The following is a 15,771-nucleotide window of genomic DNA, read 5'->3' on the forward strand; positions in this document are numbered from 1 at the left end:
ACGCGTCAATCGATCGGAAGGTTGCTCCGTTTATCGCGACAAATAATTTATCGAGAAAAGATCTTTTTTTCTTTTGCTTTTTTTCTGAATGCGATTGATACGTGCCTGGCTACGAGCGAAAGACAATGGAAGTTATTAAATGGACAAGGTTGTGAGAATATTTGCGAGCGAGATGCAGAGTTGGCGAGTTTTGATTTTAAGCAGAATATTTCTGTTCAGCTAAACAAATAGACATTATTTGAATTGATCAGTGATATTGTGATATTTAAAAAGTAAAAATCAAAAGTTTAAATTGTTACAAGAAGTACGAAATATATTGTTATTTTTAGGCTTGACGCACTAAAGTTAAACCAATACCAATGACTTAACACATTGCAATTTATATAAATTCTTTTGAACGACACAATATTATTGATACCTTTTAGTGGAGGATTTTGCACATTAATAAATATCATAATGATTTACTTAAGGGGTTACATACATGTAGAAAATCACAATATTTCATATTACTGAAAATTTATTAAATCCACTAAAAATATGATTTTCAATCACTACTGAAACATTCATGAAGATATTCCATGATTAAACTGAGTTAGAGACGATTTTAAGCTCAACATTTTGCCGTGCGCAAAGCGGACTGTCAAACTTTCAGAGTGTTTTTCTCGAAACACCGATTTGATTTACGGGTGCCACGATGTCTCGAGATGGGATGGACCAAATTGGCTGAAATTCGGGGTGAAGACTCCCAAGACATATCCCGGGTGCATGACGAAGCCTGATTTTGAAATTTTGCTTTTTAAAAAAATACAAAAATCAAAAACTGACGTTTTTTATATGAAAAACACAAATATATTTTTATCTTTTTTTTGGAAATCGGCCTTCGTCATGCACACAGGACTGCTTTAACGATCAAGGCAGTGTTGAGGTATCGTGGCACCCGTTTTTTTTTTTGAAACTGCTAACTTCAAATAGCTATATCTCGGCAATGATACAACCAAATGTCGTTAAATTTGTTTTGATAATAGATGAAAATGTATATTTCAATACCCTGAAAATAGACTTTAAATAAAATTAAGTGTGTGCTCACAACAACCTCTGACTTTTTTTGTCGATTTACATGTATGTAACCCCTTAATAATCTATTGCTCAACCCATTTGTTTGAGAAAAACTGTACTTCTCTATTTATAAAATCTAGCAAATCATTAAAAGATTGTAAAAAGGGTTTTTTGGCAAGAAAGGTTATTGAATGACCCAAAATAATGAAGATCTGACAACCCTATCAAAAGCTATAAGCACTTAAGTGAAATTTATACATTTTATTGAGGCTGGATCTTAGATGTTTAGATGAAAACGCTGAAGCTTTCATGTGACCCATCGTTGGATGGAAAATCAAAAACCTTTCTGATGAGCCTGAGAAATTGAAGATCTGGCAACCTTATCAAACGCTATGAGTAGTGAAGTAGATTAGGAAAAATATTGAAAGATTAAAGATGAATTTACTATAAGTGGGTAATTCTCCGCCAACTCACACAGCAGTTGCCCCGACCCCTCTTCGATTTGCGTGAAACTTTGTCCTAAGGGGTAACTTTTGTCCCTGATCACGAATCCGAGGTCCGTTTTTTGATATCTCGTGACGGAGGGCGGTACGACCCTTCCATTTTTGAACATGCGAAAAAGAGGTGTTTTCAATAATTTGCAGCCTGAAACGGTGATGAGATAGAAATTTGGTGTCAAAGGGACTTTTATGTAAAATTAGACGCCCGATTTGATGGCGTACTCAGAATTCGAAAAACGTATTTTCATCGAAAAACACTAAAAAGTTTTAAAATTCTCCCATTTTCCGTTACTCGACTGTAAAAATTTTGGAACATGTCATTTTATGGGAAATTTAATGTACTTTTCGAATCTACATTGTCCCAGAAGGGTCATTTTTCATTTAGAACAAAATTTTTCATTTTAAAATTTCGTGTTTTTCTAACTTTGCAGGGTTATTTTTAGAGTGTAACAATGTTCTACAAAGTTGTAGAGCAGACAATTACAAAAATTTTAATATATATACATAAGGGTTTTGCTTATAAACATCACAAGTTATCACGATTTTACGAAAAAAAGTTTTAAAAAAGTTGGTCGTCATCGATCATGGCCGTTCATGGTCACCCGCGACAGACACGGACGACGAAACAAAGAGAAACGCAAAAAGTAACTTTTTCAAAACTTTTTTCGTAAAATCGCGATAACTTGTGATGTTTATAAGCAAACCCTTATGTCTATATATCAAATTTTTGTAATTGTCTGCTCTACAACTTTGTAGAACATTGTTACACTCTATAAATAACCCTGCAAAGTTAGAAAAAACACGAAATTTTAAAATGAAAAATTTTGTTCTAAATGAAAAAATGACCCTTCTGGGACAATGTAGATTCGAAAAGTACATTAAATTTCCCATAAAATGACATGTTTCAAAATTTTTTACAGTCGAGTAACGGAAAATGGGAGAATTTTAAAACTTTTTAGTGTTTTTCGATGAAAAATACGTTTTTCGAATTCTGAGTACGCCATCAAATCGGGCGTCTAATTTTACATAAAAGTCCCTTTGACACCAAATTTCTATCTCATCACCGTTTCAGGCTGCAAATTATTGAAAAACACCTCTTTTTCGCATGTTCAAAAATGGAAGGGTCGTACCGCCCCTCCGTCACGAGATATCAAAAAACGGACCTCGGATTCGTGATCAGGGACAAAAGTTACCCCTTAGGACAAAGTTTCACGCAAATCGAAGAGGGGTCGGGGCAACTTTTCCCGATTTCGTGTGAGTTGGTAGAGAATTACCCAAGTATAAACATTTAAAATTCATAAATCTTGTGAGCTTTGGGGTTTCCTAGCATTATCCTTTGCATGTTATGTCTATTTCTAATCTCTATTCTCTATTCTAATGTCTTTTTTTAATTTCTTTGCATGCATACATGTTTTAACTACTTGTGGCAAATTAATTCTAAATCTTTAATTTTATTGCAAAAAATGTGAAAAAATAAAAAGAGAGAGAATTTCAAGTACAATTATTATTTTGTTTTTTAATTGTCAACATTCCTTATGTTCCTGATAATATCTTGAAATGGATTTGCTTGTCGGTTTGGTGTCTTTGGTAAAGTTGAATATTATAGTTATGATATTTTTAATTTTTTTTCTACGTTGTAGTAGACTAAAAACTCCAACAATTGTGCTTTGGTGAATGACGGATATTTTTATTATATTTTTTTAAAAGAGACTTTTAAAAAGCATTTAAATTAAATAGAATCACGCATCGAAAAGAACTTTTGGGAATATTCATGCTTTAATTTTCTGTCCTTGTAATTCTGTGATTTTCTCGAAGCTTAATAAAATTCTGCATTTTTTTTAATTCAAAATATTTGATCCGACATTTGGTTGCCCAATATGCTCTTAATTTTAAATTCGTTTTCTAACTCGATTACAATTTTTAAAAAATTTAACATTCATAGCTATTTTGAAACAATATTTTCAGAATTTGAAATATTCCGGCCTAATAACACGATTTTGCTAATTTTTGTTCAATTGCAAGGTGTTTTATGTTATGACCTTAAAGTTGCCTCTCCTTTGCCTTAATTAGCAAAACATAACACCATGCAAACCACAACAGCTTCGTTACAGAATATCGATCGGATTCGCGACCTGCCACAAACTCTTCCCGGTTGCTCCGACCGTTTTTTTTTTTTTTTTGCTTTATACCTACAACCGACCATACCTTGGTCCGCACGGCCTGCTGTGACCTCCCATTCCTTGTGTCTTTGCACTAATCTGGTTCATTCACATACAGATGTGCCTTACGTCGATCGATACTCATCAACGCCTACTCTGTTTTTGCTTCTGCACTAATTTGGGGTCGCTTTTTACGATTATCACATTAGCGTACACGTCTCGTTAATCAATTGTAAAGTTACTTTCTCCGATTACGCTCAACGTTGAACGATGGTGGACAACTCGTAATTTATGGTCCCACGCGCGCGGCATCAATTTGGAAATCGAATTAAACATAAATTTTCATTAAAAGTTATCGCCACCGGTTCGGATGATAACATTTTTCCCTCGACTCACTCGTCAGTAATTTGTCATTTCATTTACGGGCGGCACACAGTTTTCAATTCGGTGGTGGTTGCGCTTCAACGGTCACTTGGATGCGTGCTCGCGGTATTGATTAAATTTCATTTAATGCCGAAAGAGTGGCACATTTCACCATCAGCTGGATACCGCAGCAGCATGCTTTGATGTGGGCGGGAGTCACTGCAGCCTACTGCTGCGATCGATATCGGGGGATAAGTGTCATCGTAACGGTCGCGTTGTCAATACCAGCAGGCGGTGGATGCGTTGAAGGGTGCCGATCACAGAGTGCACATAAATAATCGTTAATTTGACGTAATTTATTGGCGTTTGATGAGGGAAGGGGTTTGCGTTGTCCTTTGAAGGATTTCGTGTTTTGCAGGTCAAAGTTGCATACCGTTACGGTGAGCTGTCAGCTGAAGAACCGTTTACCGGTTCTCGCGAAAGAAACGGGAAGTATTTAACATACTTTGTGCCCGCAATCCACAACTGCTCCGGCGAGGTCATCCCTTCCCAGTGGGATTATTTGATGTATTTGGCGAATGGAATTCCCTCTCTTCAGACAAATTATCCCTTCTTCGGCGCAGACAGTATGCAAAGTATTCCGCCTCACTGGGTCTACTGGGTTAGCCGGTCGCGCCGGCGGTCATCGTGGCCGCACACACTGCGATTGTTTCGATTCCAGTGTTAGCAAATTGGCCAATTTCGTTCGTTCACGAGGAAGAGAGCTCCAGGCACATCCAAGCTGGCGACATTTTTCTGTCCAGTTCGTTTTTGTCGCGCGCGCACTCGACTGCTGGTTGGCTTGGCAACGGCCACACGGCGGCGAGTTCAAAGGCTACTGCGATCTGCGCGTGCAAAAAGTGGGGGCATGAATTTGAATATCTCAGAAGAATCGTCGCCGGCGAGTCTGTCGTTAGACTTTCATTAACCCCCCCTCAGCAAATACAAATTAACGATGGTTGCATGTTGATTTCAATTATTGCACGGTATTTAAATGCTGGTCTGGCGACGAGATAAGCAATTAAAATCTTGTTCACGAGCTGGTACTGAAATTCTGTGAACACAATTGTTGCAAATTTTTCTTTCCATGCCCCTTCGACACGTGTTTGTTTCAGACAATCCCGAAAAAAATGCTCCGCTCGTTCTAACCCCGAAAGAACCGAAAATTAGCACCTATTTCGGGCACGGTTGTTGGTCAGGAATTTTTTGACAACATTTTCCACATTCCAACCACACTGTGGCAGTGTCCATTCTTGGGACCGTGCGTTCGGTTCGGTTTGCACTTGTGGTGCAGCGCAGTGCATTCTGGATTTTTTTTCTCGCGATTTCTGATGTGCGATGAGACTGAGGTGCTAACTTGGAATCCGTTGAAAAGTTGCGGCTTACTGCGATGTGTTGTCGGGCGTTGTCTTGGTAACCGGACTGAGTGTTTAAATATCTTGATTTTAATTAATGTGTGATAAAAAAATAATTTTTGTGGTCCATACAAAAAAGTTTTTTTTGTATGGACAATTGTCCACGAGGGGGGGGGGGGTTGACATTTTCAAAAAAGTGTCCACGTGGTTTGTGGATGGTCCCGTTGATGAAATCTAGATTAAATTTTCTAAAGGTCCTATCTGCATAGAAAACCCATGGCTCATAGGTTGTTTTGAAAATTTACTCTATAAATATTGAGGAAATGCATTTGGTGATATAAAACATTCAAATTTGGAATTCGTATAATCGAACTTCATCTAAATTCCAAATTTGAATGGTTTAAAACACAAAATGCATTTTCTCAATAATTCATCATCATTTCCATTTGGGCCGCCATTTTGGATTTAAAAATTCTTTATAACTTTAGGGTAGTTTAGAGTTCATACCTGAGCTCGACAATCAAAAATAAGCCGACGTAAAAAAAAATCTGATTTGGTTATAAGGAATTTTTCCAAGAAATTCGTATAATCGAGTCCAAATTGTATTCTAAATGATCTACTATCAACATAAAGTAATCAAACAAAGAAAAAAAATGAAAAAATAGGCAGAATAGGTAATACGTTCTTTTTCGGTGAATAATAGACAACATTTAGTGTACATTATAATTCATACTTTATTCAGTTTCGCTACAGATATTATTATGTTGATGTCACTACCCTAACCCACCACAAATCGACACGCCCTCAACTCCCTCTACCGGGGCAGTAAATAACCGTAAACAGCCTTTTTGTTTTGCCCCCCAGACCATGTTCCGATTTTCCCAACCAGGCTGCGCACAACCATTTTCACATGTTCATTAGCGCTGAATTTACGTTGAATTAAGGCTTTTCCTCACTTAACATAATGTGTGTGTGTGGCACTGCTTATCATTTATGTTATTATAATTAATATTAATGCATTTTTAAAACTTCGTATACGAAAATAGGCCGAAGCGTGCGCGCTTCCAAGTCAATCCGGCGGAGGGCCCTCGATGTAACTTATGAGTTTTATTGCCTGGCTTATTCTTTTCGACATTTTTGCTTAAGAAATTCAAAATGGAAATCGTCAGCAATGTTTGCGCCAACTTAATTTTAAATAAATCACTCCAGTTGCTTTAATGATCACTAAATTTCGAAAATGTTAAGCAAAATTATTCTAATAATGAATAAACAATAACCTGCAATTATGAAATACTCCACGCTCTTTAAGTTTTCTTCTTTCATCAACAGTTGTGTAGTTTGCTTTTCATTCAAATTTATTGACTTGATTAAATGCTTTTCAACTTCTTTTAACTGCCTTGTAAAACACATGGTCGAAGAACTGGTTTCAACTGCATTGCGGAATGGTTCAGTGAAACTTTCATAGAAAACATCATAGGAAATGAAATCAGCTTGCTTTGTTAGGTATTTTAGGACAGTTTGCAACTCAACTAATAACTCAGTTGCTGACGATATTTTCAGAAATTTGGTTAAAACGACGTTGGAAGATTTCCAGGTTTCTTTTCGTAGTAGCTGTAAAGTTAAAGAAAGAACCGAATTGATCGCATCTATAGCATAATGATTTGGGACATTTTTGACGGACTTGATGACTTCTTTAGGATTTATTACTTGATAACTTTGATACTCAGTATTTCTCAGTCTGTTATCAACAATTTCATACGAATTAGAGACGCAATCATCATCTTCAAACTTTTTACAGTACCATTTCAATTTAAGACTTCCAATACTTCTTGCTAAATTACTGATGGCTCCATAAAATGCTAATAAGTTTAAAACATTCTTATTCCATACAACCTCATGTATTTCTAAAAATAATTTGATTTGTAACTCCATTCCAGGCAGCTCCAAATTATTGCACTGCAAATCACAAATGCCAATCAAAAATGAGCAAACATTACTCTTAACTTCGATCTCCCGCAAAAAGTTCTCAATGTCCGACGAAGCCCCCAAATTTAAATCAAGTTGGCGCTGAAACTCCTCACCGTTCAGTTTCCCACGGACGTGTTTTTGAAACCAGTCTACTTGGACCACATAACGCGCCAATGCGTGGCTAATCCTGCGAACTGCATCCACTTGATCATGGCCTACTTCACGTATGAGATTTGTGTAGCGCTGGAAAAACGGCCTAAAATGTTCAAAATTTCCACCACTTTTAACTTCCGCTGCTGAGAAAACATTCGCCAGAACGTGATCTAGCATGCAGTACCAAATGTAAATTTCATCGGAAATTTTCAAACAGTTTTTTGCACTACGCTGATATTTAATTTTTCGATTTGACTCATTAATAAACGCAGGTTTGCTGAATATGGTCAACACTAATGGAGAGTAATGAAATAACTTATCTTTTGCTGTGCTGAAATGATCTAAAAGTTGGAAAATAAATCGATATTCGTACTCCAAGCAAACTGTTAAATGATCAACTTTTGTCCACTGAATCAAATTTGCTGGATGCCACCCGTTTGAATCACTAATCAACAACTCTTGGTATGGAATATCGGTTCCCTCTCTAATCTCGGCTAACAATTCTTCTAAACTTTTACAAATCTGAAGTAATATAGGATTCAGGCGACTTGGAGAGTGAGCCCAACGCTTAACAAAATCGTTCAACGGACTTTTAAAAATACTTTGATTTAGGTAACTTTTCAAATCTTTAAACAGTTGCACGTCTTCCATGTTGATCAGCATCAGTTTAGTATCCTCAACTTCTTCCAAAATGCTTTTGAAATATTCTGGAGCTTCTTTGACTAACCTCCTTCTATAAGCATCGATATTTTCCTCTAAAACATTCGTCAGTTCTTTCTCCAACCTTTTCTCATTTTGCTCTTCTGACTCAATCTCAAATCGCGCAAACCATTTGCTTCTTTTTAGTGTTTTTTCCTCCAACTCGAGCAGTTGCTTCGCAAATATCTTAATATTCGTTGACACTTTTCGATTGAAGTAAATTTCTCTACACAGTCTTCTATAGTTCAGGTTTTCACTCTTCACTAAATTTTCCTTAATCTTTAATAACTCTAAACAAACAGTTGTTGACACTTCTATCGCGCTTTTAACAACCTCCACAAATTGACCTCGCAGCTCGTTCCGTTCATCCCGCAAATCATCCCTGATAACCTTCACTACTCTCAACTGATTAATCAAAATCGCTCGAGCCTGCTCAAACTCAACCACGCCGATAAGCAGTGCCGAATCTTCGGTTCTCACCTGGGCCACGAAATTATGCTCCGTCGCCATGAGGCAACCCTCGTTGTGCAGCCGAATGTCCATGTTGACGTACGCAAAGCGAGCCGATAGATTCAACTGGTCGATCTTTTTCAGTGTGGGAAACTCCTTCCAGATCCACTGTCCGCCGCAGCTACTGAGCAGTTGCTTTTCGTATTTTAACGATAGTGAATTTAGAGAATCGTCCAAAGAAGGGAACAAATTTGAGTTATAATCACCCGCTATAGGAGACAGTTCGCTGTTCTTTTGTTTTTTTGAATCATGATGCAGCTGATCTATTTTCTTACAAGTATTAGTGTAAATTGATACTTTGTAGAAATAATTTTCGTTCTTAGAAATTGCTTCCATTTTCTTAATAATCTTAAGTCTTACTGAGATTAACAATGTTTAAGAGCCTTCCAAATTCGTGAATGCCTTTCATATACCTGATTTACAATTACCTATTGTATTAGAACTACCGATTATAAATAAATTCGAGAAAAAGGATTTTTTTAACAAATTACTTTTAACGAGATAGAAAGTAGAAATTATAGGGTCGTAATATTAAAAACGCCATAGCCTTTGTATACCAAGCACTCAAGAAATGCTCAAGAGTGTGATACCACTATCACTGTCTCGTACTGCTTTCTTCATGATCTCTAGTCGCGAAAAACTATGTAAATTGATAAAAATATTTAAAGGTGACTTTTTTAATAACTACTATTTTTTGAAAAACAGAATTATATTTGTAAAATACAAAAAAATCAAGTTGATTAAAGAGTAAAAATGCCAGCTACGACTAATGTAAGGCCAAACGGCAATTGTGTCAAGAGATCACTACAAGTAGCAACAGTATTCCCCTTACCTGTAGTTTTATAAGAAAATGACGTATTTGTTGTAGATTTCCTTGGCTCTTACGTCAAATTGATCTTAAAAAGCAGCTCCAGTGAAATTGAACTTGAAATTAGCTTTCAAGAGTTTGTTGATTTTGAGTCAGCGCATTGTGCAACGCAAGTCTATCATAAAAATCAAGAGTCGATTAGTTCTGGTTTCACTTCCGAGTGTGGCGGTTGAAGTAATTGTGAATTTGTTGAAATAGTTTGCGGGTATGCGTTAATTATTCATTTTAATACTTCAAAAGTAGCCAAATCAAGACACCAAATCGAATTCGAGCTCTACGACCCCATTTTAGCCAAATTTGAGTGGTTGATTGCGCGTTACATTACGAAATTTATTTTCTCAATATTTGTTCGCTTCTATTTTGATTTAAAAATATTAAATTCGCTTTAGAGCTCATATTTGAGCTTATCTGAAGTATGAAGTTGAAATTTTCCGAAAAATTCAGGTTATCGAGTCTAGTCATGGTTTTATAATATAATTTTGGTTTTTCTGTTAAAACATTTAAAAATTTTATTTTAGTAAGTACAGTTCCCTATTTGTTGTAAATTAATAAAATAGTGCTGTGGAACTAATAGCAACTCAAAGTCGAGAGAATCTTCCCCACAACATTTATTGAGGGCTCAATGCCAGATTCGAATGAACTATGCTACCAACTCACACCATCATAACAAATGTGTTCATTCGTTAATTGATACAATAAATCTCCAACAAGTGTCATACATTGACTTTTAACCACTATGTGGTGAACGAGGCAGTTATGTCATTGGGTTAGCTTGTCTCGAGCTGTTTTCTCTGTGTCCTTAAATGGTACCACTATTCTCTCGGCCCGAGTCCATTATTCTCTCGGACGAATACTGCCCAGTTTTGGGAGTAGTAATTGACATTAATGAATTAGAATTTCACTTAGATACTGAAATTTAATTTTTTTTTTAATGTTAAGCAATCAAGGGCCGAAGCCGAAGTGTAAACAAAGAGTCTATCCTGCTCACGTCAGGATAAATTCTTTGTTTACACTTCGGCTTCAGCCCTATTACAATGTTTTGCTAGATATGACGTATTTATTTTATTTTGGCAATGTTTACCTTTTTTAGATTTCAATAAAAATGGCTTCGTCTGATACAACCTCATCAAAAACCGATAAAAAGCATAAAAACAGACACGTACGTGGTAGAGGATCCTTACCCTCGAAGAAGAAGAAAAAGAAGAACATTTTTTCTTCTGGATCCTCCCGCTCAGAAACTTTGGTTTCGACCCTGGATGAAAATATTGAAAAATTACAAAACCGTGAAATTGAGTCCAATTCTATGCTACACAACGAGGAAATCGTATCAAATCAATATATTTCCTCAAGGGAAATGCCAGCTGAAAGTCATGTTTCTGTTTGCGATGCACACACTTCAAACTTCAACGAACAAAGTGTTCCACCCGTTCAAGCAACTTTTGCGCAATTAGGTAAATTCTTCAGCCACAATCGTATGCAGTACATTAAGAAAAGAGTTCAAACCAAAAAGAAAATCGACCAGTTTAACTTGTCTGCTCGGTTTACATTTGTCAACATGGAGATCAAACTACACAACGAAGGCTGTATTATGACAACGGACAACAATTTCATTGCCATAGTGAAACTAGAACATCCCGAACAACTTGACGAGTGCAGCGATTTTGAACAAGCAAAAAAAGTGCTCATCAACCAACTGAGAATCACGAAAATCATCCGAGATGATTTGATGGTGCTTCGGAACAACTTACGGACAAGGATAGTTCCAGCCATTGCAAATTCCATACGAAATTCTGCAATCAATCAAACACATGCCAACAATTACATACAACTAGTAAAGATAACAAATATGTTGAAAAGTAGTGAAAAGCTAAACTATCGCTCTTTATGTAGAGAAATTTGTATGAATAAGACGATTTCCGACAACATGAAAACATTTAGCAAAGAACTTTTACAGCTGGAAGAGACAACAATTAAACGAGAAAAGTGGTTCACCATTTTCGGGGTTCAAATAGAAGACAAAGCATCAGATTTAAGTAAAATAATTGACGAATTGTTACCACAAAGCTTTGAGCGTTTCCGAAACACAATGGTGGAAAGTGCCCCAGAATGTTTGCAAAACTTCTTAAGAAGCGCATGTGAAAAACGCATTGCACTAATCAGCGGTGAAGATATAAAGCTATTCATGAATATGTGTACTTTTTTGAATAAGGACATTTTTGAAAAACCTTTGAAGGATTTGACTATTTGTTGGATAAATTTGGTGAATTCGATAAAGATTAACGAAACTAAAGAAGTTGTTCGATTCACGCAACCAATTTATTTTTTCTTATGTAAAAGCTTAGAAGAAGTTATCATTGAAATATCTAACAAGACTGGTATTGAGAAAAGTAAACTGCTAATAAGTGACAACAATGGTTGGTATGCTAACAAAACTATCACTTGGAAACAAGACAACTCTTTGAGTAGATGCCTAGAACATGAATACAATTTCATTTTCAAGCTGCTCAAACATTTTGAATTAACAAACCGCGCAATTCGCCCATTCAACTACAGCGTAGTGCTGCTAAATAGACAAAAAACATCAGCGTATGGAAACTTCATTGAGAGCGCCAAGAGGATGTTCTTCAACAAGTCCAAGAATCATCTTGAGGTCTCCGATGATGTTTACATCTGGTATTGTATGCTGGACGAAGTTTTATCAAATGTATTGCCCTTTGCGTCATTAAAACACGGAGGCGAGCTTGACCTGTTTAGAAACATTTTGCAAAACTATACGAAACTTGTTCGAGAAGCAGGCCATGATCAGCTGGAAACGGTTCGCGTGATTAGCCATTCTTTAGGACGATTCATCGTCCAAGCAATTCAGCTTTTAAAACAAGATGGAAACTCAGACATTGAGCAACGAGTGCTCCGCGGCCAACTAGATGTCAACAGCCGGGTTGGGTTTAAATCTTCAAATTACTTCCGAGATTTTATTAACGTTTTCAGTGACTATTGGCGGTGTAGGAATGAGGTTATAGCTCTGCTGCCGTCAAAGATGAATTTGCCTGAAATGGATATAATTTGTAACAAATTGGTGGAAATAATAGCAGTAGCTCTTGGGAAGAAGGTTGATGCAGGTGAAATGGTTAATTTTTTTCGTGTGTTTAATGACTTTATTATTGATTCGGGAGAGGTTCAATTTGATTGGTTCATAAAAAAAGAAACTGTTCAAAAGAATAACGTTGACTCGTCCGTTTTAAGCATGATCGATAATAAGTGGAAAAACTCGGACAATGCAACTTATCGTGTAATCAAAATTGAAGAATTTCTCAATTTTTTCGATTCTCCGCCAAACCACTACGTTATTGATATCATTGACAAATTGCTTTCTACTATAATGATTCAGATGAATAGAAAAGATTGGGGCCCAAATCAAGATCTCTCAGAAACAGACCAAGTGGCAACAACCAGTAGTCTAATCTCTGCCATAAGAAGCACATTGATTTACCTTGATGAACAACCCGACTACGTTTCATTTGATCGTTTCTTAGAAGAAAGAGTTAATCCATTCGTAAGCGTGGTGGAAAATAGTACAAATTACAGTGAGTTTTTCAGTCGTATCAGTTTGATCAAAGAATCTTTTTGGTACATTCGAAAGCAAAATGAGATGAGTATCGATTATGCGTTGGAAATGTTCGACAATCTGAATGAAAATGTTGATAAAAACCTTTTGCAAAAATCTTACGATATATATTGTGATCGTTTCGACAAAATTATGAAGATAACAATGGGAAAGCAACACACCGAAAAAATTTCATTCATTATTCAAAAAAATCTAAAATCTGTACAGCAAATTCACTTTAAGCTTTGGAGTCAACGGTTTAAACAACATACTTTGCCAATTATTTTGGCAGAGCTTGCTGCCATTTGGTCTATCCAGGTGTCTAAAGATGTGTCCAGTACAGTAGGCTTCTTTAAGCCCCACTGTATTCAAGTGCTGTGTGTACTGAGAATGTTAAGTGCCGATCAGATTAAAGAAGGAGTAGAAAAACATTTTGCACAAGTTTTGACGGGACAAGGCAAATCACTTGTTTTAGCACTAACAGCAACAATTCTAGCTCTTACCGGTCATAAAGTTGACTTGGTATGTTACAATACATATTTAGTCCAGAAAGATGAGACGGAATTTGATCATTTTTTCAAAGCTTTAAAAGTGAATGAAAATATTGAATACAAAACATTTGAGTGTATGGCAAATACATTGATAACATCAGACATCAATGGCGAGCGCGTTGGCCTTAGAGATTTGGTCAATAATATGATATTAGATAAACCACAATCCCCTTTTATGACAAAAGATAATTGTACAGAAGACTCAGTTTTGTTAATCGACGAAGCAGATGTATTTTTTACAGAAGCTTTTTATGGAAAAAGTTATATGCCTGCTGTTTGTCCAGTTATTCCTGGATTAGCCACGATTCAAGAGTACATTTGGAACTTGATAAATAATAATGTTTCTTTAGCTGATGTCCAAAGACGTACTCAAGAATTCATTGAAACAGATGCTTTTGAGTATCGTGCAGAGTTCAACCAATTTAGAACTGACAAAATGAAGGAACTTCTAGAAACGATTGATGGTAATTTAATAAGAAAAACGTATACAAATAAAACACTGCTAAATAAGCACTTACAAAGAATGATAACATGTGCTTGGGAAGTCAAACATTCAGCATCAGTCTGGTCAATGTTTAAGCTGAATGACAATAAAACAATATGTATGATGGATGAAACGGGCGAGTTTAAGCATAACTATAAATGGGATTATTATTTAGTTTTTAACTACATGAGATTAAAGGAAACCAATTTTGTTGCCGAAATTGAAGACGTGCAAAATTTTGGGTATTTAAACATAGAATGCGGTGCAATTTCATACGCACTGTTGCCTTTGAACTATCCTCTGATATTGGGAGTTTCTGGTACACTAACTGATCTTAATTTTCATGAAAAATTTGCAATCGAAAATCTCTATAAAATTAAACAATCATCTGTTATGCCTTCATTTTTCGGTTGTTCAAACTTGTGTTTCAACGAAGAAGAGGATTTCCATTGCTCATACGCTGTAGATGAATGGCTGAACCAAGTTTACCGGCATACGTACACAAAAATAGCAAAAAATCGTGCCGTTATCATCTTCTTTGAAGATGATGAAAAGTTGGAAAAGTTTCGTAAAGAATATTCAGCGCAATTTGATCGCGTGAATGTCTTAACCGTCAATACTAAAGGGACCGAGCGTGATCAGTTTATTAACGAAGCAGGCGTTGCCAAGACGGTCACATTGGCTACTCGTCGAATGGGCCGTGGAGTGGACTTTAAGTCCAGCGTAACGGTGGAGAAAAATGGCGGCGTACACGTCATTCAGACGTTTCTCTCATCGGATGTAAAAGAGGAGATTCAAATTAAAGGCCGAACCGCCAGAAAAGATAACAAGGGAAGTTACGAATTGATTGTTTGCGAATGTGATTTACCGGTGATGGAGGCTGAAACACCACTGTTTTTAAACTACACTTATAAAATCCTCGACAATGATAGGAAAAATAAGTCTTTAAAAACAAATGAAAAATTATCTGCTGAAATTAAACAGGCACAGAAAGATCATGAGCTAACAATGGAGTATATGAAATCTTTTAGCAAGGAAAAGTGAGTTTTTAACTGAAAATTAAGTTGTCTGAGCTTTAAACAAAAAAAAAGTCACAAACATTTTAAAAATGTATATTTAAAAAAAATATATGATGACCACAAAATTGTAAATTAAATGTAAACGCAAAGAACCTTGCGCATTACTCATTTGTTATCCGAAAAGTCTACAACAACCATTTGACCCAGCCACTATCTACATGATTTTTTATTGTTGTGAAGTCGCATTAAATTAATCGGACCACATGCGGGAAATCGGGTAGTTAGAACTGACACAGAACATCAAAATGAATGCAACGACTTCCGAATTATAAGCTTTTGGCATTCGATTCTTTTATCGGCTTGGCAGTCGTTGAAGTTTATAGAATCCAACTTCATTTTTTTTCTATCTGAATAAAGTTGATAGATAGATAACTTTCTGAAGG

The 15,771-nt window shown here is 36.2% G+C and overlaps 1 protein-coding gene across 2 annotated transcripts; it reads left to right on the forward strand.

The window, feature by feature from the left end:
* Positions 1-10,765: 10,765 nt before the first annotated feature.
* On the forward strand, positions 10,766-15,382 carry LOC119767795. Of its 2 annotated transcripts, none has more exons than XM_038257310.1 (2): positions 10,766-11,121; positions 11,181-15,382. In XM_038257310.1, exon 2 carries the CDS (start codon positions 11,226-11,228, stop codon positions 15,351-15,353), a length of 4,128 nt encoding a protein of 1,375 aa, XP_038113238.1. In that variant the 5' UTR covers positions 10,766-11,121; positions 11,181-11,225; the 3' UTR covers positions 15,354-15,382. The 2 variants fall into 2 exon arrangements, with proteins under 2 accessions (XP_038113238.1, XP_038113240.1); XM_038257312.1 differs by having other exon boundaries at positions 11,193-15,382.
* The last annotated feature ends 389 nt before the right edge of the window (positions 15,383-15,771 follow it).

The sequence above is a fragment of the Culex quinquefasciatus genome, chromosome 2 (assembly GCF_015732765.1).
Source record: "Culex quinquefasciatus strain JHB chromosome 2, VPISU_Cqui_1.0_pri_paternal, whole genome shotgun sequence".
NCBI classification, from domain to species: Eukaryota; Metazoa; Arthropoda; class Insecta; order Diptera; family Culicidae; genus Culex; species Culex quinquefasciatus.